The 22791-nt window shown below is 41.0% G+C and overlaps 1 protein-coding gene across 2 annotated transcripts in view; it reads right to left on the bottom strand.

The window, feature by feature from the left end:
* Nucleotides 1-4732: 4732 nt before the first annotated feature.
* The window catches only part of NCAN (neurocan), a 195868-nt gene continuing 177809 nt past the window's right edge, over nucleotides 4733-22791 (bottom strand). For both annotated transcript variants that reach the window (XM_056518203.1, XM_056518204.1), the window contains 5 exons: nucleotides 8616-8774; nucleotides 8215-8297; nucleotides 7670-7814; nucleotides 7326-7508; nucleotides 4733-7145 (listed from right to left, as the gene is read on the bottom strand). In XM_056518203.1, the coding sequence (XP_056374178.1) occupies nucleotides 6955-7145; nucleotides 7326-7508; nucleotides 7670-7814; nucleotides 8215-8297; nucleotides 8616-8774 (761 nt within the window). In that variant the 3' untranslated portion in view covers nucleotides 4733-6954. The remainder of the gene's footprint in view (nucleotides 7146-7325; nucleotides 7509-7669; nucleotides 7815-8214; nucleotides 8298-8615; nucleotides 8775-22791) is intronic.

Raw genomic sequence — 22791 nt, 5'->3', positions numbered from 1 at the left:
CAGGGGGCATGATGGCTGTGTGATGGCCTCAAGCTTCTGTGTTCAGAATGCTGCCATTCCTAGTAAGGAGATAGTGGGGGTCCCAGCAGCCATACCCCCGGCAAACAGACATCATATAAGATGTCTAAAGGGGGAGTACCCTTTAAGGGGTTCTCTGGTGCTTACACATCTTATCCCCTACCCAAAGGATAGGGGATAAGATGCCTGATCGCGGGAATCCTGCAGCTGGGGACACCCGAGATCATGCACGCGGCACCCCGTTTGTAATCAGTCCCCGGAGCGTGTTTGCTCTGGGTCTGATTACGGCCGTCACGCCTCCGCCCCCATGTGATGTCACGCTCCACCCCTCAATGCAAGCCAACGGGAGGGGGCGTGATAGCTATCACGCCCCCTCCCGTTGGCTTGCATTGAGGGGCGGAGCGTGATGTCACACGGGGCGGAGGCGGGATGTCACATGCCGCCGGCCCTGTAGTCGCCCGTAATCAGACCCGGAGCAAACACGCTCCGGGGACTGATTACAAACGGGTGCCGCGTGCATGATCACGGGCATCCCCAGCTGCGGGACTCCCGCGATCAGGCATCTTATCCCCTATCCTTTGGATAGGGGATAAGATGTGTAAGCACCGGAGAACCCCTTTAAGGACTTTGGACGTAAATAGTACGTCCTGATGTGCTGGTACTTCGCGCACCAGGATGTATATTTATGTCCTGTGCATGAAGGGATCTCTTCATACATGGCAGGTTCCGGCTGCCATAAGCAGCTTGCGACCCAATGGTAATGGCGGACATCAGCAATCACACTGATGCCTGCCATTAATCCTTCAGATGCCATGATCAATACTGATCACGGCATCTCTGGCAATGTGGCGGCTCTGATGGCTCATCGGATCCCCCCCTGCATGACCATGGGGATCAGATGAGCCAAGATGGTGGACCAAGGTACCTTCAGCTTCCTCCAGCCGCTTTCATGGGGTAGATCACTGATTATACTGATAAGTACTTTACCTATGCATAGCACTGACCAGAATTAGCAATCTAATGATTGCTATAAATCATATGGGGATATAAAAAAATGTAAAATAAATGGTAGAAAAAAAGTTTTAAAAAAATGTAAATAAGCCCCTCCCCCAATAAAAATTTTACTTGCCCCTTTTTCCCATTTTACCCGAAAAAGTGTAATAAGTCAGATATATGCAAAAGTGGTACAAAAAAAACCTGCAGATCACAGCACAAAAAATGTACAGCCCCATGTACAGAAAAATGAGAAAGTTATAGTTGGTCATAAGAGGGAAATTTTAAACTTATTTTGTAAAAGAAAATAGTTTGAGTTTTTTAAAAGCAGTACAATAAAAGAAAAGTAAAACATGGGTATCATTTTAATCGTATTGATAGAATAAAGAAAACATGTCATTTTTATTGTGTAAAAACGAAAACCTCCAAAATCAGCAAAATTGAGTTGTTGTTTTTTTTTCAATTTCCCCCCATACACATAATATTTGTTTGGTTTTGCTGTAGAGTTTATGGTAAAAAATGAGTGATGTAATTACAAAGAACAATTAGTCGCACAAAATAACAAGCCCTTATATGGGTCTGTGGATGGAAATATAAAGGAGTTATGGCACTAAGAAGTCGAGGAAGAAAAAATGTAAACGTAAAAATAAAATTGGCAAGGTTCCCAAGGTCAAAATAGTGTCCTCAAGGGGTTAAGAAGCTCTGGTAAAATGGAAGCTGAGTCGTTATTGGGTGTTATGAAGTAAAAAAACACACGGTTTTGGTTTTTAGGCAAATAGATAAATCTGGGCCTATAAGTTCTTTCTGTATGGGATGTTAAGGTGTTCCCTAGTCCTGTCTTTTATTAATCTTCCATAAATAAACTATTTGAATATAATATCTGATCAAGCCACGGTCTATCAAAGGGGTGAGGGAAAAGCAGCAATGAAATGGTCTCTGGATCCCGGTGATATGCCACCAATTCTGTGATCCGACAATCCCTATAGACAATCCCTAAATTATGGTAAATTATTTTTAACCCCTTAATGACCACGGACGTAAATGTACGTCCTGGTTTGGCGGGACTTCCCGCACCAGGATGTACATTTAAATCGGAAGCATCGGAAGGGTGCTCGCGTCATACACGGCAGGTTCCGGCTGCTAGCAGCAGCCGGGGACCCGCCCATAATGTCCAACATCCGCGATCGCGCGGATGTCCGCCATTAACCCCTCCGATGCCGTGATCAATACAGAACACGGCATCTGTGGCATTGCGGCACTTTGATTGGATGATCGGATCGCCTGCAGCGCTGCCGCGGGGATTCGATCATCCAGCATGACAGACGGAGGTCCCCTTACCTAGCTCCAGCCGTCTCCCGGGGTCTTCTGCTCTGGTCTGCGATTGAGCAGACCAGAGCAGAAGATCACCGATAATACTGAGCAGTGCTGTGTCCTATGCATAGCACTGCACAGTATTAGCAATCAAACGATTGCTATAGATAGTCTCCTATGGGGACATAAAAAGTTGAAAAAAAAAGTTGAAAAATGTAAAAATAAAAAGTAAAAAAAAGTGAAAAATCCCCTCCCCAATAAAAATGAAAATTGTCCGTTTTTCCCATTTTACCCCCAAAAAGCGTAATTTTTTTTTAATAAACATATTTGGTATCGCCGCGTGCGAACTATCAAAATATAATGTTAATGATCCCGTACGGTGAATGGCGTAAACGTAAAAAATAAAAAAAGTCCACAAATGCTGCTTTTTTGTCACATTTTATTTAATAAAAATTTATAAAAAATGATCTAAAAGTTTTATATATGCAAATGTGGTATCTAAAAAAAGTACAGATGACGGCGCAAAAAATTAGACCCTCATACCGCCCCATATACAGAAAAATAAAAAAGTTATAGGTGGTCAAAATAGGGCGATTTTAGATTACTGATTTTGTACAAAAAGTTTTAGATTTCTTTTAAGCGGTACAAAAATATAAAAGTATCTAGCCATGGGTATCATTTTAATTGCATTGACCCACAGAATAAATAACACATGTCATTTTTACCGTAAAGGGTACAGTGTGAAAACAAAACCCTCCAAAATGTTCAAAATTTTGCTTTCCATTTAAATTTCCTCCCTAAAATTATTTTTTTTGGGTTCGCCGTACATTTTATGGTAAAATGAGAGGTTTCATTACAAAGTACAATTGGTCCCGCAAAAAACAAGCCCTTATATGGGTCTGTACATGGAAATATAAAGGAGTTATGGATTTTAGAAGGCAAGGAGGAAAAAACGAAAATTCTAAAATAAAATTGTCCTGGTCCTTGAGGTGAAAAGGGGCTTGGTCATTAAAGGGTAAAAGAGGTTCTCTGATTTAATAAAAAAAATATCTCAGTGATTGAATGTAGCAGGTTTGGAACATCATTAGGAAAGATGGCACAGTGGATCATCAAGGAAGGTGGGACAGTGGATCATCAGGGAAGGCGGGACAGTGGATCATCAGGGAAGGCGGGACAGTGGATCATCAGGGAAGGTGGTACAGTGGATCATCAGGGAAGGCGGGACAGTGGATCATCATGGAAAGCGGGACAGTGGATCATCAGGGAAGGCGGGACAGTGGATCATCAGGGAAGGCGGGACAGTGGATCATCAGGGAAGGCAGGACAGTGGATCATCAGGGAAGGCCGGACAGTGGATCATCAGGGAAGGCCGGACAGTGGATCATCAGGGAAGGTGGGACAGGGGATCATCAGGGAAGGCAGGACAGTGGATCATCAGGGAAGGCGGGACAGTGGATCATCAGGGAAGGCAGGACAGTGGATCATCAGGGAAGGCGGGACAGTGGATCATCAGGGAAGGCGGGACAGTGGATCATCAGGGAAGGCGGGACAGTGGATCATCAGGGAAGGCGGGACAGTGGATCATAAGAGAAGGCAGGACAGTGGATCATCAGGAAAGGCGGGTCAGTGGATCATCAGGGAAGGCGGGACAGTGGATCATCGGGGAAGGCGGGACAGTCAGGGAAGGCGGGACAGTGGATCATCAGGGGGGGAGTAAACACTTGAACTGGATGGATTGGCTCATTGGCCCTGGCAAGGTGAGCACAGTGAAAATATTTAAAATATAGTACAAATGATGTGGTTGAAACAAGTGTTTCTGGATCTAAGGAAACAATTTATCAATAAACTAAGAGAACTAAAGATTACCTAGCTATATAATTATTTTGCCTAAATAACTAGTACATATGAAAATATGATCTATGTAATATATCTTAGTAATGGAAAGTGTCAACTTCCTTGCTTTCCAGCTGTTCCCTGTTTTCTGTAAATGTTCTGAGAAAATGATAAGCCTGTGTTCAGTAATGCACTTATTGAGGGCAATAAAAAGCAGAGAGGTAAGGGGTTTGGGGAGATGCTGCTGCAGTCTTTCTGTAAATCATGCAGTGAAAGGGCAAGGAGTGGGGTGAAGAACTGAGAACTGAGTTCACCACATAGCTCTAATGTCACACCTCAAGAAAAGGTGAATACCATTTACAGAAATGATGCAGAGTAAAATAAATACCCACATCAACATCATCAAACAGTATTGTTATATCTGCTCCGCAATTTTTTTTTCTTTTTGTTAATTATAGATATACTTTAAAATGAACTAAGATGATTTTTTACAAAGCCTATAACCTTTATAGACACTTGGAAAACTATTACAACGTGTGTATGGTATGCAAAAGAAATAACAAATATATTATAAAAAGACTTTTGAGTTGTTCAGCTTTTAATCAAAGAATTCTGGGAAGTCACATGATCATTTTCTGTAATGTAGATTGTATAAAGAATGTAATGTAATAAGAATTTAAATACATGACTCCTTTTACTTCTCAAACGTTGTAACTCTTTGTAACCTAAAATAATCATAAATGTCAATAAGATTACGACGTTGATACTTATCTCTATCAATGATCTTATTCAATGCAACACAACTGTAGCTGGTAAATAGATGAAATATATAAAGTGAGAGCTAGGGTACTTATACACTACTATGTTTCCTCCATTATTCTCTCCTCTGTGATTAGGCAGCATGGACTGTGCTATTATTCCATAAAAGAGACCATTAAAAAGGTGGCCAATTGTGATAGTTTTTATCTTTTTCCTCTTTATTGCCAAGCAAGAAGAGAGAATATAGGGAAATGTGGAGTGCACAAGACCATTGGGTGATATTTTACATGTACACAAAAGATATATAAATGCATTCATGTTACCCACTCATACCCATACTTCTCAAATAACAAAGATTAAGCAAAGAGACCCAGCAAGAACTAGGAGATAATATTCCTACCACAAAACGGCACTACATTTCATTTGTAAGCAAACAGTAATAATACAAAAGACAGAGCCACCCCCCCCCCCCCACCATTTCCCACCCTTTCCATCCCTCTATCATACCCTTCAGAAACCTAGACTATATTACATGATGATGCTGGCAGAGCAGGGCATAGTTAATAGTCTAGCATTGGAACTGGCAACAATGGACTTCTGCTCTATATTGGGGCAGGTATTCTTTTTCAACAACACAATGATTTAATGTCCCCGGAATAAAAAAGGAACACCTCCGTGGTACAAATATTTCCATTAACGGAAATAACTTAAGCTGTAATTGATGTATGTAAGTAAATTCTGCCCTTACATTGCCCAAATCAATGGGCCAGTGGTAGAACTAGAACAGAGTCAGATCATGTATTGGGGAAATAAAAAGCATTTCTAATGGTCATGTTGGGAAATCTTGTTGTAACTGATACAAAAAGAAAACAGAAGGACATACATGTTTAAAGTTTACATGTCACCAGGTCTAAGTCCTGAGAGCAACTGTGATCTTTAGTTATAACCAGGTAAAGAGCAGCCAGCCGCCAGATCTGACTGATGCTTTCTATTATGGAGTATATAGTAGAATCTATTAGTCAGATCTGGTGGCAGAGCACTTCACCAAGTTATACCTCTATACAATTGCTATCGGTCTCAGGACTGAAACCAGGTGAAATACAGACAACATGTCAAATGTTTTTGTATATTAATGACAGTAATGCTTTAAGTCAAAATTGTGGGTGGCTCTATAGGAACTATGGTATAAGATGTTTATGCTTTTTATGCAGATAACGTAATAAAAGTTAAAAAACAACCACATCGCAATAGCTGCTGACGATTTCTTCTGGAAAATATTCAGCTACGTTAATATTCTTAAGACACTGGGCCATATAACACTTATAAACACTGAAACCATGCCATAATGAAAGCCATTGACTAAGAGAACAATGATATTAAGGAATCCTTGTATGGTTCAAAAAGTAAGAAGTGACCAAATCTACTATGACGTTTCAATCTCTGAATCATTGATGTGCTTTGTGCTGTTTTACACATTTTAGGTGTTAATATCTTCTTAATATCGAAATTTAGGCTGGCCCCATGAATAGATTATTTTGTGTTCCTGGTCACATGGATATTGACAGGTCACGTTTGAACTTTTTGACTTAGAAGACCATTCTTCAACAATCTGATAGCTTTATCTTCTTGTTAGGAAATCTTGTTAGGCTATAAGATGTCTCTGTAAGCCAAGATGTTGTGATGTTGATTCTAATTAGGTGGCGATATAACAAGTAACACATATCCTAAATAAAACTGCATGGTGTTTAATGATCTTCAGAGTTTGGTATCTATTTTTTGTACCGTCATTTGGCTATAGAATAATGGTGCTCAGTAAGTCGCGCACAAATAGAAACACCAGATTTACTTATAAAAGAAATGAGATCTGTATTCAATCTGGTACTGTTTCAGCACCGCCATATTGGAAATGTTCTTGCAAACATCTAATACTAATTGGTTCTGGATTTGAGAAGTCTTCTCCTGCATCATGTTGGTTGCTTCCAACACAAAATAGGTTTCTCGGCAGAAGATGGAATGCACAGGACAATAATTAGATGCTCATTAATAATAGGTGTCCTTAGCTCTTCGGTGGGGGTGGTGGTCCTCTTTTCTCCTCTCACGGTGGGATTTGTGCTGGTGATGATGATGATGGTGGTGGTTATTATTATTATGGTGGTGACGGTTGTGGTGTTGATTGTGCTGATGGTGTCTGTGCTGGTGATGATGTCTTCGTGTCCTGTGATGTCTTCTTGCTGTTTGGTAGAAGAAAGTGATCAGTATACACAATTGATATTATTTTCCATTAGTAGAATTGCGTAAAGAAAATTGACTGTGATTGATGTAGGTCAGATATCCAATCAGTATTGTAACTGATGTATTGTAACGGATGACACATACTGGTAAATGGGAGCAAGCCATACAGGGATACATACGTTTAACACACATGATCCTAGGCTTATCCCATCTTCCATTCTTGTGACATCGAACAGTTGGTATGTGTCGCTGTATGAAGCCATCTTGGCACTGGTAGCGCACGGTGGAATGGATGCTGTATTTCTCTTTCTTTTTGCCAATGATATGAGCATTTCTCACCGTAGGAGGTGAATTGCAAAGCACTGAGGAAAGAAAATTCTGATCTTAACTATCAAACAAGATGTGCATAGTTTTCTATTTATGTGAAATCAGTCTGTATATAAAAATATAATGTTACTGATTAATATAATGTTATCTGAGTACAATACAGATCAGGAAAAAATATTTGCAGAGAATTTGTTACCAGTTCCTTTCTTGCAGATGTAGGGCAGGTTATAATTACACGGGACATCATTCCACTTTCCATCCTCATGGGAAACCATGACCACACAGTCTTCACCTCCAGCAAAAAAATTATCAGGCTGATGGTCCCGCCAACTCTCGTGTTGCTACAATAGACATAAACATCAGAGTGGGTTCATTATTTTGACAAATGATGTATAGGAGAAATCACAGTGGAGAGGAGCCTTCATGCAAATGAAGCCATCTTACTATACCATATAATATATTTTATGTATGTAGATTCTAAGAGTGGCATAGGACATCATTAGCTTTTATACCAAGTTTGGGGCAATTAAGCTAACACACCATTTATATGTTATTAGTTTATAATCTTGGCCTTAACAGCTTTGGATAAGATTAAAAAAAATCAATAGCTCCATTAAAATCAGAACAAAATTTATAAATTGCGACCTTTTCAAGACAGCATAATGTCGTGCAAACATGGAAGATTTTAATAGTGTAGGACCGATCTGCCAGCCAACCATATAATTAGTGCAGCTAACTCACCAGGGCTGAATTATCTGTCCACTGGAAATCCTGTTCTACTGTCTTGTCATTGAGACCAATCCAGGTGTTCTCACGACCAAAACCTTTATAGGAACAAAATGCCAGCCAATTAGCTTATTGCTTAGCTGACTTATCAGGAAAATATTTAAGACAAAAGACCACGCTATTAAACCAGCTGAACTTTTTTTTACATCTTGTTCATTTCTCTTTCAGACAAAATATGCCATAGGTCATCATAGTCTCCTTCAGCAAATAGAAGAATGTCTGTGCGAAGCTAGCCATACATGGAGGAGAAAGGCTGGGAAATGGTGATGTACATATGATACAATCTGACCATGTTTGAATAACAGTTTATTACCTTTATCTCTAATATATGTATTTGCATAGGTTAATTTACTTACTATTGATAAAGGCTTGCTCCTCTTGAGAATGGATGCTTGTCAGGTGTCCAGATCTTCTTCGACAGTCTCTTTCAGCCTCTTCCCATGGCCGTCGTTGGGGAAAATAACGATAACAGAAACCCTGGAACTTGTGCCAATTGTGATCACAGCCCTCTGTATCTAAAATGGAAAAAGGAGACCACATACATTGGCATTGGTTGAAAACATGTAGGACAAGAAGGATCAGATGGGAAGGACAAGACCAGGTTACATTTTTTTTTTTTGGGGGGGGGGGGGGGACTGGGGGATTTATTTAAATTGAGTATTTTAAGCTATCTATTCAATAAATTAGCAAAAATTTGTAACATTTCGTTTTCCTTTGCCAGTATAGGGTATTGCATACAGAATGATGGGAAACCTGAATTGAAAATGAAAAAGGTAAAGGTCTGAAAACTTTCTGAATGCACTCTTTATCTCTCTAATATCTATCTGTCCATATGACTGCCTAGATACACACATAAAAAATTACAGCATTACCAGCTTGTTAAACTTATACTCCAGCCCGACATTCTCTGACCAGTATTATCATTTACAATTTAATTTCCATATAGTTACCAGGTTTGCACATTGAATAATTACATCCATTATACTTACATCCCTTCCAGCCTCATAGTCATTCTATTCTACACTGCTGTCTTCCACTAAATGGAGATCATGTGGGTCACATCATAAAGGGAGGACGCAGACATTTGGCTCAGCTGCTGACACAGGTAAAGTTTTACTGTAGGGAGCTGACTTTACATAACCCTTGACTTAGTGCTGACCGCACAGTAATGTGATGCCAAAAACACAATCATTTTATATTTGCTTCTTTATGTAAACTCACATATGCAGATGTAGGATGTTTTACTGAAGGAATAATTTATTGTTTCTATGAGGTAATCTCAGTAAGCAGGCAGCGAGAGGATATTAGGGAAATGAAGAAGTGAGTATGCCACAATTTGTTTTTGGCCAACCTTAGCCCCTAGGCAGGAGGTTACCTTGCTCTCCTTCTCTAGGAAGCCAATTGGTGAGTAATAGGTGCCAATGTTAGAAAGGGACTGCTTGAAAAGTTGTGGACATCTGAACAAGATAAGGAGAGCCTCCCCACTCAGAATGCAAGGGAGTCGAGGACTGTCAGCCAAAGAAATGGACACATTAGAACATCTATTGGCTGTCACCACATATTGAGGGAATAAATAAAAAGTATTCACAATATTCCACCAAAATAATAGCATTTTCCCAGTGAAATGGAAAGTTACACAAAAAGGGATAGAACTTTATGTGCGGCATAAGCAAAGACAGTTCACCATTGCTGGCGCAAAATTATGGTGCACATTGCATATAAAATGAAATTATGAAATTGTGAGGTATTTCAGGTATTTCCACAATTGGAGCACAAAATGTATGTAGTTTCCATTGATCATACAATTGTGCATGTTTGAGTTTAAAGTGAAACCAAACCTACTTTTACATAAGGCGTAAACTATTTTTATTTATCAGTTGGGAAAAGTGGAAACCATTAACTTTATATATTAACTTTACATATGAAGTCCCTTCTTCCCTGATTACTTAGTTTGGTGGGCGGTCGGCGCTAGGAAGAGTCCTGGCTGTTCAAAACTTCTTCCATTTAAGAATTATGGAGTGCACTGTCAACTCGGAAACTTTCAGTGCAGCTGAATTTTTTGTGTACCCTTCTGGAGATTAAGAATCCTCTGAGCTCTATAGGCAGTTCACTCCACCTCATGGCTTGGTTTTTGCTCTGATATGCGTTGTCAACTGTGAGACCTTATACAGAAAGGGGTGTGTCTTTCCTTATGTCCAACAACCTGAATTTACCACAGATCACGCCAAAAAGGGTGTAGAAACAAATGAAAGATTATCAAGAGAAATGAGAGAGCCCCAGAGCTAAATTACAAGTGTCATAGCAAAGGGCTGGAATACGTATGTCCATGCAAAATGTAAAATGTTTCTTTTTAATAATTGTGCAAAACCATTTAAAATTCTGTTTATGGGGTGATGAGTGTAGATTGATAGAGGACAATTAGATTTTTTTATTTTTTTATTTTAGCATTTCCACAAAATGTAAAAATGATACATAGGATTAATATAGTGTATATGAACTGTTACTACAATAATGATCCCTGAGTCACATGGACTGCAATTGCAACACTACTATGTACCATTATGGTAGATGATGACCAGAGTGTTTTGGTCCTAAATGATGAAAGACTTTTTAGCAATTTTGCTCCTGTGATGGCTTTTTAACATGTTTTATAAAATACTTCACTTTAATTTTGTTTCCCACAGTGATGGGCATACATAGGAGCCCGAATTACATGGAAAACATCCTCTTGTCATGATATTTGTTTTTGGAGCTGATCTGGGCCTATTAAGATCTAGCACCTTTGCTATGCTGGGGATACCCTACCTCTATTGACTTCATAGCGCTCACTAACCCCTTGAGGACATAGTGGGAGGGGGGAAATTCAAAACTGAATTTGCAGTTTTTGTGTGTACTTTGCGCCAGTTTGGATGAAAAAGTGGCTTGGCACATATTTCAAAAAACTATTTGGCTTTGTTTGCGCCCTGCTCGCCAAATTTTTATTTTTTTTTAAAGGGGTTTGGCCTCGATACACTGTTAAAAATCTGGCACAATCTCAGACTGCCTTGCCTAGTGGGGTTTGGCCTTTACAATATAGCCAATTTTTATTATCTGGAACCAATTGTAGTTTGTGATGACTTATTTTATTTACCATAAATTGTACGGAGAAACAAAAAGAATATATATATTATTTGTGAAGAGAAAAAATATGAAATGCAAATCTGCAACTGCAAATCTTTGTCATCTTTGTTCTGTAGGTGAATACTATTACAATACTCATATTTATATAGGTATACAGGGTGCTACAGATGGCATGAAACCAATTGGACCCCCTCATATATGTTGCAGGGGTGCTGATCCAGAACTCAGACCCATCATTCAGGCTCTGGAGGATTGAAAAAAGCATAGCTGCTTTCTCCAGAAAAAGTGCTACCATGTGTTTTAGCCCTTACTTTTACTGATATATGGACATTAGTGTAATCCTGATCACCACTTGTGTTTGCTGACCGATTGTCTGAGGAAGGTTAAATAACTGACTAAAACTATTTAAATGATGTCTGTGGATTGCCATAAATTTTATTGATGCATATAATTTCACATCTTGTCTTCTGCCCCACATTGGAAGCCTGTAAAAAAGGCATGTTGACGTATAGCCCGACATGTTGCCGATGGGCCTGCTGACTTGAATGTGTAGAATGTAGTCATATTGCGTCAGTGAGCCCGTTGGCAATATGCTGGGCTATGCATAGACATCCCTTTTTTTTTTGACAGGTCTCTGACGTATAGCCTAACATGGAGCAAAAGATGAGATGTGAAGAAAGATTATACTTTGTTCTCTCGAAAAATTGCTTAAGGCAAGAAATGGCAGAAATATTGACATAGAGCTAGACAGAGAGATATGACTGTGTTAGTTCTCTTAGCATAAGCTCATGTGAACCCATTTACATTCCTATCCACTACCCTCTTGCTGGTTTATTGATCCGAGTCTGGCATGCTCATAAATTATCAGGTGAAACAGACTCTTTTCAGTACGTATAGAAAAATCACAGTGTTCAAACTCACTTCCCCTCTTTTCTTTATCTATAGAGTTCACAAAAGCTCTGAAACTAACTGTTAAAAATGAAGTTAAAGCACTACTTATGTTTTTTTGTTGTTCTATTAATAGGTCATATACTTCCATGTAAGGGGGTAGATAACAAATATGAGTCCTTTTAAATGAGTTTTCTCAGATCACAGTGTAAGCATAGGCCATCAATCAGTGGGGTGTAAACTCTGAGAACCCAGCCAATCAGCTGTTTGAATTTGAATCGGACAAGACAGCAATACATCGGACAGTCTCTATTAAATATACCTCGGGCACAAACAGACCCATGTACACCACAAGAGGCAGGTACTATAACAGCTGATTGGTAGGGGTGCCAATTCTGGAGGATAGGCTATTGCCCCCATTATATCAGAAAACTCTCTTAAGGACAGAATTCTCTCTATTTGTCTCTCATTAAAACTATTTTTTGATATTGCACTCCTTATGGTAAATAAAAAATCTTTCTAATGTACTTTGTTTAAAAAAAAATTCTATGTTTTATTTGTGTTTAACCCCTTAAGGACTGTTTTTGCACTTTCGTTTTTTCCTCCTTACCTTTTAAAAATCATAGCCCTCTCAATTTTCCACCTAAAAATCCATATTATGGCTTACTTTTTGCGTCACCAATTCTACTTTCCAGTGACATTAGTCATTTTACCCAAAAATTCACGGCGAAACGGAAAAAAAAATCATTGTGCGACAAAATTGAAGAAAAAACGCCATTTTGTAAATTTTGGGGGCTTCCGTTTCTACGCAGTGCATATTTCGGTAAAAATGACACCTTATCATTATTCTTTAGGTCCATACGGTTAAAATGTTACCCTACTTACCGTATTTATCGGGGTATACCACGCACCGGCCTATAACACGCACCCTCATTTTACCAAGGATATTTGGGTAAAAAAAGTTTTTTACCCAAATATCCATGAAAAAATGAGGGTGCGTGTGTGCACGTGTATACCCCGATATACCCCCAGGAAAGGCAGGGGGAGAGAGGCCGTCGCTGCCCGCTTCTCTCCCCCTGCCTTTCCTGGGGTCTAGAGCGCTGCTGTCGGCCCTTTTCACCCCCTGGTTATCGGCGCCGCTGCCCGTTCTGTCCACCTGACTATCGGTGCCAGCGCCGATAGCCAGGGAGAGAGAAGCGGCACCGACAGCCAGGGGGAGAGAAGGGGCAGCGGCACCCATTGCCGGCGCCGCTGCCCCGTTGCCTCCCCCCATCCCCGGTGGCATAATTACCTGAGTCCGGTCCGCGCTGCTCCAGGCCTCCGTCGTTCGTCCCCAGCGTTGTTGCTATGCACGGCGCGGCGCTCTGACGTCATGCGCCGCGCCGTTCAGCGCATAGCAATGACGCCGGGGACGCACAACGGAGGCCTGGAGCAGCGCGGACCGGACTCAGGTAATTATGCCACCGGGGATGGGGGGAGGCAACGGGGCAGCGGCGCCGGCAATGGGTGCCGCTGCCCCTTCTCTCCCCCTGGCTGTCGGCGCCGCTTCTCTCCCCCTGGCTATCGGCGCCGGCACCGATAGTCAGGGGGACAGAACGGGCAGCAGCGCCGATAACCAGGGGGAGAGAAGGGCCGACAGCAGCGCTCTAGACCCCAGGAAAGGCAGGGGGAGAGAAGCGGGCAGCGACGGCCTCTCTCCCCCTGCCTTTCCTGGGGGTGTATCGGCGTATAACACGCACACAGACTTTAGGCTAAAAATTTTTGCCTAAAAAGTGCGTGTTATACGCCGATAAATACGGTATATAGGTTGGATATTGTCTTATTTCTGGAAAAAATCATAACTACATGCAGGAAAATTTATACTTTTAAAAATGTCATCTTCTGACCCCTATAACTTTTTTATTCTTCCACGTACAGGGCGGTATGTTTTTAAGGGTGCAATTTTTGTTTTGATCGGACTTTTTGATCACTTTTTATTAATTTTTTTAATGGTATAAAAAGTGACCAAAATACGCTTTTTTGGACTTTGGAATTTTTTTTGCGCGTACGCCATTGACCGTGCGGTTTAATTAATGATATATTTTTATAGTTCGGACATTTACGTATGCGGCGATACCACATATTTTTTTTATTTTTTATTTACACTGTTTTATTTTTTTATGGGAAAAGGGGGGGTGATTCAAACTTTTATTAGGGAAGGGGTTAAATGACCTTTATTAACCCTTTTTTTTTACTTTTTTTTTTTTGCAGTGTTATAGGTCCAATAGGGACCTATAACCCTGCACACACTGATCTCCTATGCTGATCACTGGCGTGTATTAACACACCTGTGATCAGTGTTATCGGCGCTTGACTGCTCCTGCCTGGATCTCAGGCATGGAGCAGTCATTCGTTGATCGGACACCGAGGAGGCAGGTAAGGGCCCTCCCGGTGTCCTGTAAGCTGTTCGGGACGCCGCGATTTCACCGCGGCGGTCCCGAACAGCCCGACTGACTAGCCGGGATACTTTCGGTTTAGAAGCGGCGGTCAGCTTTGATACTGCACATTGCCGCGATCGGGTGATGTGTGGTATTAGCCGTGGGTCCCGGCCGTTGATGAGCGCCGGGACCGATGTGATGTAATGCGAGGTCGCAGCGCGACCCCGCTTCATATCGCGGGAGCCGGCGCAGGATGTAAATATACGTCCTGCGTCGTTAAGGGGTTAAAAAAGCTGCCTCTCGGTGTCCCCCTACTTGTCAAGAGCACATTTCCGCCATTCTATTGCACAGACTTTGGACTCCTGCTGGCCTGGCAAAAGTCCAAAATCAAGAAATGCTGTCTGGATTGCTTGGAGGGGGGGGGGGGGGGTGCAGCCTTAGCCAATCATAGCTCATCTCACACACTGGACTGCTCTGGACTTTGTGTAGCGGAGCGAGGGAGGAAGTTCTCCCCTGTATGGCTTTAGATGATGTCACTGCCTGCTGAGACTGAGCAGAAAATACAGAGCAATTTCAAGGTAAAAAACTAAAAAATTATAAAAATAAAGGCAGGGGGTGGTTTATCATGATGGGGGCAGGGAACTGGGAGGATTATAAAATTTAACATTTAATCATGAGTGGTACTCTTTAATGAACCAATTTATTTGCCTGGCTTTTGTATGGTCTATTAACAATTTATATTGCACAGAAAGTTGCATTAAGGTTGCTTTGACTGAAAAGTACTCATTTTTACAAACTGTGTATTTGCTGTCAGGAAATATGTGTATTTTGCCTACCCAACCATTATTTAGGTATGCCGTCCATGCTTTCCATTTTATAGCATAGGCAAAGTTCATGAAAGTGCTTGTGAAAATCCAGACATAGTAAATATTTGTATAAAGTTCAGAGTATCTTCTCTCTCTGAAATGGGTAATGGTCTAGTCTGTTTTATTCCACATTTGACTCATGTTGCCACTTCTGCTTTCAATAAAGGGTCCTTTTCTGACGGGCCGACTCACACCTCGTTACCCGTATTAATGGCACCTGTTTCAACTTGTTATCAGTATAAAAGACACCTGTCCACAACCTCAAACAGTCACACTCCAAACTCCACTATGGCCAAGAACAAAAAGCTGTTGAAGGACACCAGAAACAAAATTGTAGACCTGCAACAGGCTGGGAAGACTTAATCTGCAATTGGCAAATAGCTTGGTGTGAATAAATCAACTGTGGGAGCAATTATTAGAAAAATGGAAGACATACAAGACCACTGATAATCTCCCCGATCTGGGGCTCCACGCAACATCTCACGCTGTGGTGTCAAAATGATCACAAGAACAGTGAGCAAAAATCCCAGAACCACATGGGGGGACCTAGTGAATAACCTGCAGAGAGCTGGGGCTAAAGTTACAAAGGCTACCATGCCCACTATGCCGCCAGGGACTCAAATCATGCAGTGCCAGATGTGTCCCCTGCTTAAGCCAGTACATGTCCTGTCCCATCTGAAGTTTGCTAGAGAGCATTTGGATGATCCAGAAGAGTATTGGGAGAATTTCATATGGTCAGATGAAACCAAAGTAGAACTTTTTGGTAAAAACTCAACTCGTCGTGTTTGGAGGAGAAAGAATGCCAAGTTGTATCCAAAGAACCCCATACCTACTGTGAACCATGGGGGAGGAAACATCATACTTTGGGGCTGTTTTTCTGCTAAGGGACCAGGATGACTGATTAGTGTAAAGGAAAGAATGCATTGGGCCATGTATCACGGGATTTTGAGTGAAAACCTACTTCCATCAGCAAGGGCATTGAAGATGAAACATGTCTGGGTCTTTCAGCATGACAATGATCCCAAACACACTGCCCTGGCAACGAAGGAGTGGCTTCGTAAAAAGCACTTCAAGGTCCTGGAGTGGCCGAGCCAGTCTCCAGATCTCTACCCCCATAAAAAAACCTTTGGAGGAAGTTGAAAGTCCGTGTTGCCCAGTGACAGCCCCAAAACATCACTGCTCTAGAGGAGATCTGCATGGAGGAATGGGCCAAAATACCAGCAAAAGTGTGTGAAAACCTTGTGAAGACTTACAGAAAACATTTGACCTTTGCCATTGCCAACAAAGGGTATATCACAAGTATAAGTATTGAGATTCCCTTTTGTTATTGACCAAATACTTTTATTTACACATACCTTTATTTTTATTATTTTCCACCATAATTTGCAAATAAATCCTTTAAAAATCAGACAATGTAATTTTATGGATTTTTTTTCTCATTATGTCTCTCATAGTTGAGGTATACCTATGATGAAAATTAAAGGCCTCTCATCTTTTTAAGAGGGAGAACAATTGGTGGCTAAATACTTTTTTGCCCCACTGTGTTTGGTATTGCTGTATTTACAGATCCATAGAAAAAAGTTTCCATGTTAAATTTACCCAGATACACAGAACTGAAAAAAATTTTAAATCTGAATTGTGCAGATATATGCTTTGATAAAAGATGACGATTACGTTATATGTATCTTAAAGTGGTGTATAATACAACTTGTTTCTCAGAAAACAAACCACAGCTGATATCACTCTGTCATGATGATTGTATTATAGGAGCAGACTTATAAAAGGGTGGTGGTGCTTGTAATCATTGTCTTCTATTGTTAACCATGGTTACTATACAATACTTGCAGTCTTCATTGCTTTTCATCAGAAAAGCTTTACAGACAAGGACATTGCTATTTGTCAAACTGCCCCTAGATCAACCATTTTTCAGATCATCAAGAACTTCAAGGAGAGAGGATCAATTGTTGTGAAGAAGGCTTCAGGGTGCCCAAAAAAGTCCAGCAGGTGCCAGGACTGTCTCCTAAAGAGGATTCGGTAATGGAATCGGGTCAACACCAGTGCAGAGCTTACTCAGTTATGGCAGCAGGAAGGTGTTAGTGCATCTGCACACACAGTATGACAAAGGATTTTGGAGGCTGACAACCCTCAAAAGATCTTAAAACATTAAAATTTAAAAATTAAAGATTAAAAAATTAAACTTTGTGAAAAGCAAAATTTCTGTCAAGCTCAAAACCTTTAGCCACAACTATACCTCTTTTGGCGTGACCTACTTCTGGCTTTGGGTAAAAAAAAACAGTTATGTGTGAATTCGCCTTTAGTTCAAAATTTCCTAAAAGGGTTAAAAGCACACTAAAGTGAAGAAAAAAATGTTACGGGGGAGCACTTACCATGATATTTTATGCTTCAGGAAACATAATATGTGTTACGTTATGCGCTCCGGCCGCACACGCTGGCCGTGAGCGGCTGGTCCCGTTACCTGCTGCTGCAGGCGGGGCTGGGACTCGCATCGCGGGATGCGCCCACATGTGAGCCCCAGTCCGTCACTCACCTGGTGCTTCTCCTGCTCCCGCCTCTGCCTCCCTGCTCCGGTGCGTGTGTTCCCGTCCCCTAGGGCGCGTGCGCCGGAGCTTTAAGGTTTAAAGGGACAGTGCGCTCATTAGTGTAATTCACCTGTGGCTCATTGATAAATTACTCCACCCTCTTCACTTCCCTGCCGGATCTTTGTTGCCTTGTGCCTGAGAGAAAGCATTCCTGAGAGTTGCCTTGCCGTGTATCTGATCCTTTGCTCTGTGACTTGACCTTGCTCCTCTGCCGCCTGCCTATTGACCTCCTGCCACGCCCTGACTATGCTACTGTGCCACCTGCCTTGACCTTCTGTTATCCTGATTACGAGCTGCCTTTTCCCTCCTGTGCCTCGCATCTCCTCAGCCGCCTGTGTGGTCGAGCCATCCATCCTGCTTTGCGGCGGGCACTGGTGAAAACCAGTGGCACCTTAGACTCCGCTCCCTAGTACGGTCTGAGTCATCTGCCACACAGGTCCAGCAGATCCACATCCACCGGAGTTCCTGTCTTCTGAAACGTGAGTGTTACAATATGTTTCCAGCTGCAACTGCAACTATATTAACAGTACAGAGAAGTTGCTGCATCTGCTATAAGGAGCATGTGACCAATTATAAAATTGCAAATTTGCAAATCTCTAATTACACATGAAAAGATCCAGTTAAAAGTAAAGAACGGCTCTACAAGTCCGTTTGTTAAATGAACGTGTAGACAGTCTGACAAAGGATTATGTCCTTCCCTTCTGTTTTTTTTCCTTTGTGTTCCATTAATTCTCTATTTAATGCTGTACTGCTTCTTAAATTATAATTGTGTGTTGTTTGGAGAAAGAGAAACTGTCATCACATATGTAATCCCTAAATAGCTGCTATAGCATTATACTGGATGATAATAGGTTTTGTATAAAAGTTATGTTTAGCATATAGGAAGAGATCTCATTATTAATTGATTATTAATAAAGGCTACATGTGAGTAGTCAAATGGGGGTGGCCTCGGTCTCCAGAGTAGCCATGCAGTCTTGGCTTATAAGCTGGCTGTAACATCATCTGGCCCTGGATTCATCTGTCCACTGCATGTGTGTCAGTACCTGCAGCAGCTAGCTTGCCAGCCAGGACTTCATGACTATTTCTGAGAACAGGATGCTCTAGTAGTCTATACTTAAAAAAAAAAAAAATGTTTTCCTGTAGGCCCAAAGTGACTTTTCAGGAGAATTACTTCTTTATAAACACAGGTTCCCTGTAAAGTGTTAACCGCTATTAGATGAAGTGATGAATTACTTTTTTACGTTGACCATTGAGAGGTAAGGCATTTTTTAGCTGGGAAGGTAATCCTACAGTTATCCCGACTGTGGGGCTGACTGCAATTTTTTTAGTTACAGTATACGGGCTGAGTGCATATATCAGCTAAAGCATTATATGGGGAACATCATATTAGCTCAGTTGTATGAGACGGTAGGAAATTGGCTGGTGGAACATGTGGGGAGTGGTAACATGGCCCGATTCCCAGATCTTTTAGGAAATTAACCAACCACAGAGAATGGTGCAGCTGTCAAACTGTATTCTTTTATGGAGGTCGGAAATATATTAGTGAGATTGAATGGGTTAGAGGCATTCATCCACCCTGTAATACAGCAATGATCATTTATCCTTCAGACACAATATTGTAAGACAAATATTAATATCATTTCCTGGCTTCCAATTAGTGTAAAGTATAATTTCTAAACTGGAAATAATGAATCCAGGATGAAGCATATTTAGCATAAAAGGAGTATTCACATTTTAACTAATCAAGTAAGAGTTATATGATAATTGCATTTCGCCAATGTGGAATTAAGCAGGAATAAATGTACAGAAATGTTGTTGGCCGCTGCACTGTCTAGGCTCCAAGCAATTGACCTGTTTACCCCATTTGCTACATTCTTTGCTAATTAGGGCAGTGAACGCAATGGAACACATCAAATCGCAGAAAAGAACTCTAACATCAGGGACTTAGACCTTCCAAATTTCTGGTCACCATGAGCTGCACAGACTGCTATGCTGACTGTTCCACTGTTGTCCTCTGGGAATGAAAAACCCTTCTACTAATTGGATTTGTAGGACCTTTTAGCTGTTCGATATCTAACATGCCGTAGGATGACAAATTAATATATTTATAATTATTGTCTTTCACAATGAATAGAATGGCAGTCCCGTAACTCATACTAATTGTTCCATGGATTTAGCTTCTCATTTAGCACTCCCTATGCATTTAGATAGCATCTATTTGCTTCTACACAAGCCAATGTTATTGTCATCTAATCTATTTTGTACAATGCGTTTTTTATAATTAGCTCCCACAGAATGAGTAATAAACAACAATTGTATCTTTTGATACATCAATAATAAATGATTCTTCAATGAAGGCTTTGTATATTCATATGATTTTTACTATCGTGAACATGACCTCATGGGATTATTGCTTTATCTTTCTGTACTCTTTGTCTTTTGCATAACCTATAGGGAAATGAAAGAGGAACACAGATTTTCCATGATCTTGCGGAAGACTATTTGTATGCAATTAGCTAAATCACAGAGGTCTATTAAACAGCTAGTTCCCCAAAGTGGAGAAATACTTACTGTGTGTATTTCCTATGGGATATAAAGGTGATTATTGGCAAGAGCTTGACTTTCAGTGCTTTCTCTGCTACTGATGATAAACAACTGGTCACAAATAAATTGGTAAAGAAATTGAAACATTTATATGGGGAAAGGTGTCCTTTACTTTTCATAGAATTATTTTAGTCAAGTCAATAGGAACTCAAATAATAAACCTACCAATCAATATAATAATCCTCTAACTCTACATTCAATACATCAATGAAATCTACATTTTATAAAAGCTTTAAAAAGACCATTATCAAAAAATCATTGGTCTCCTGTATTCCTTATAACAGTGCATTAATAGATGGATTTGAGGCTTTACAATTTGATTTATACACTTGTTGCCCCATTGCTGAAAGTAAAGTAGTACTGACTATTACTTGTACCATATATAAAATTGAAGGAATTGTTTCATTGACTGGTTTTATGCTCAAGTTGGTCTGATGATCAGCTGATCACTTCGTCTCTGTAGCAAGTCCCACCCCTTGGTCTCTGTAGTTGGTTTTCCCCTGTAGTTAGCAGCCCCCTAAAGCAAATAGTAGTTAGGAGCCCTATGTGGTTAGATGCCCAATGTAGTTAGTTGTCCCCTGTAGTAGCATTTTTGTAGCTAGTAGCCCTCTGTAGTTAGCAGCCTTTTGTAGTTAGTAGCCCCCCTGTAGTTAGCAGCCCCTTGTAGGTAAAACCCCCTGGTAGGCAGTACTCTCCTTGCCAAAATGACAAAAATAATAATAATCAACCATCCTATACTCAACTTTTGTGAGGCTTCTATGTAGTCGTTCAACTTGGCCTCTTCTTTTCTTCCTCTGTTCTATGCTCTGGTGCACAAGGATATTACTTGTGTGCTGTAGCACAGCAGAAGAGATTCTAATCATCTTGTGACTGCAGGCATAATGCAACTAATATAAGAAGTACAAGGAAGAGATGGCACTCACGTATACACAGTGTCCAAACGATTGATTCTACAGTCAGGTCAATGTACAGGCAGGCCAGCCTGTACATTGACCTGGCTGTGGAATAAATCATTTGGACACTGTATAAACGTGAGTGCCATCTCTTCCTTGTATTCCTTATATGGCTACCGTTGATTCCTGGATTAAGCACCACAGGGAAACAGTGAGGTGTGGATGGTGTGGAGCTGCGGGGTATGTTCACATTGCACTAAGGCAGTGCCGAGTCACTATATTTCTTATGTCTACACTGTCTATGATGCAAACAATGGCTCTTTGCTCTGTCAAATTTACAGCCGAGCGCTGCCTTTAAATGTAAGAACGTGAAAAAGATGTGTTTATAGTTAAATCATGGAGGCCCTGACTAGATATGAGCAGGCCAAGCCTCGTGAACCCAGATTCACATTAGCTTGCCAAACTTTTGAACATTGCTCAGTTATAGCAAAAAGGTATAAGGAACACATGGCATCTTGAAACCTACAAGAAAGGAGTACTGGGACAGTGAAATGATGTCAGAGTGTACCCAGCATACCTTGCAGCTATCACATGACCCCAGGTTTTCCAATGATTTGCATGCATTTATGTATCATTAAGATACCAGGCCAATAGGACACAGCACAGGGGGGGGGGGGGGTGGATTTAGGACACTGAGAAAGTCCCACCATTTTGGAGACAGTTGGTGTACTACAAATCCCAGCCAGCAGTGAACCAGCCAATAAAAGCCATGACATTACAAACAAAGCAAAGCATTGTACAATGGGCTGACCTCAGACTAAGACCTCCAGTCATCGGCTGCAATACAGTTGGAGCACTACAAATCCCATCCAGCAGTGAGCCAGCCCATAATAGCTATCCCATTAAGAGCAGAGCAAACCATTGTTCAGAGGACGGACCTCAGACAGAGACCCCACCTGTTACCTGCTGAAATACAGTTTACACACTACAAATCCCAGCCAGCAGTGAACCAGCCTATAAAAGCTAGCACATTTCAAGCAAAGCATTGTTCAGTGAGCTTACTTCATACAGAGACCTCCTGTCACATGCTTCAAAACAGCTGGTGCACCACAAATCCCAGCTAGCAGTAAATTAGCCCATGAAA

This window comes from Hyla sarda, chromosome 1, assembly GCF_029499605.1.
Source record: "Hyla sarda isolate aHylSar1 chromosome 1, aHylSar1.hap1, whole genome shotgun sequence".
NCBI lineage: Eukaryota > Metazoa > Chordata > Amphibia > Anura > Hylidae > Hyla > Hyla sarda.
The sequence above is the reverse complement of the archived record's forward strand: the minus strand, read 5'-3'. Positions and strand labels throughout refer to the sequence as shown.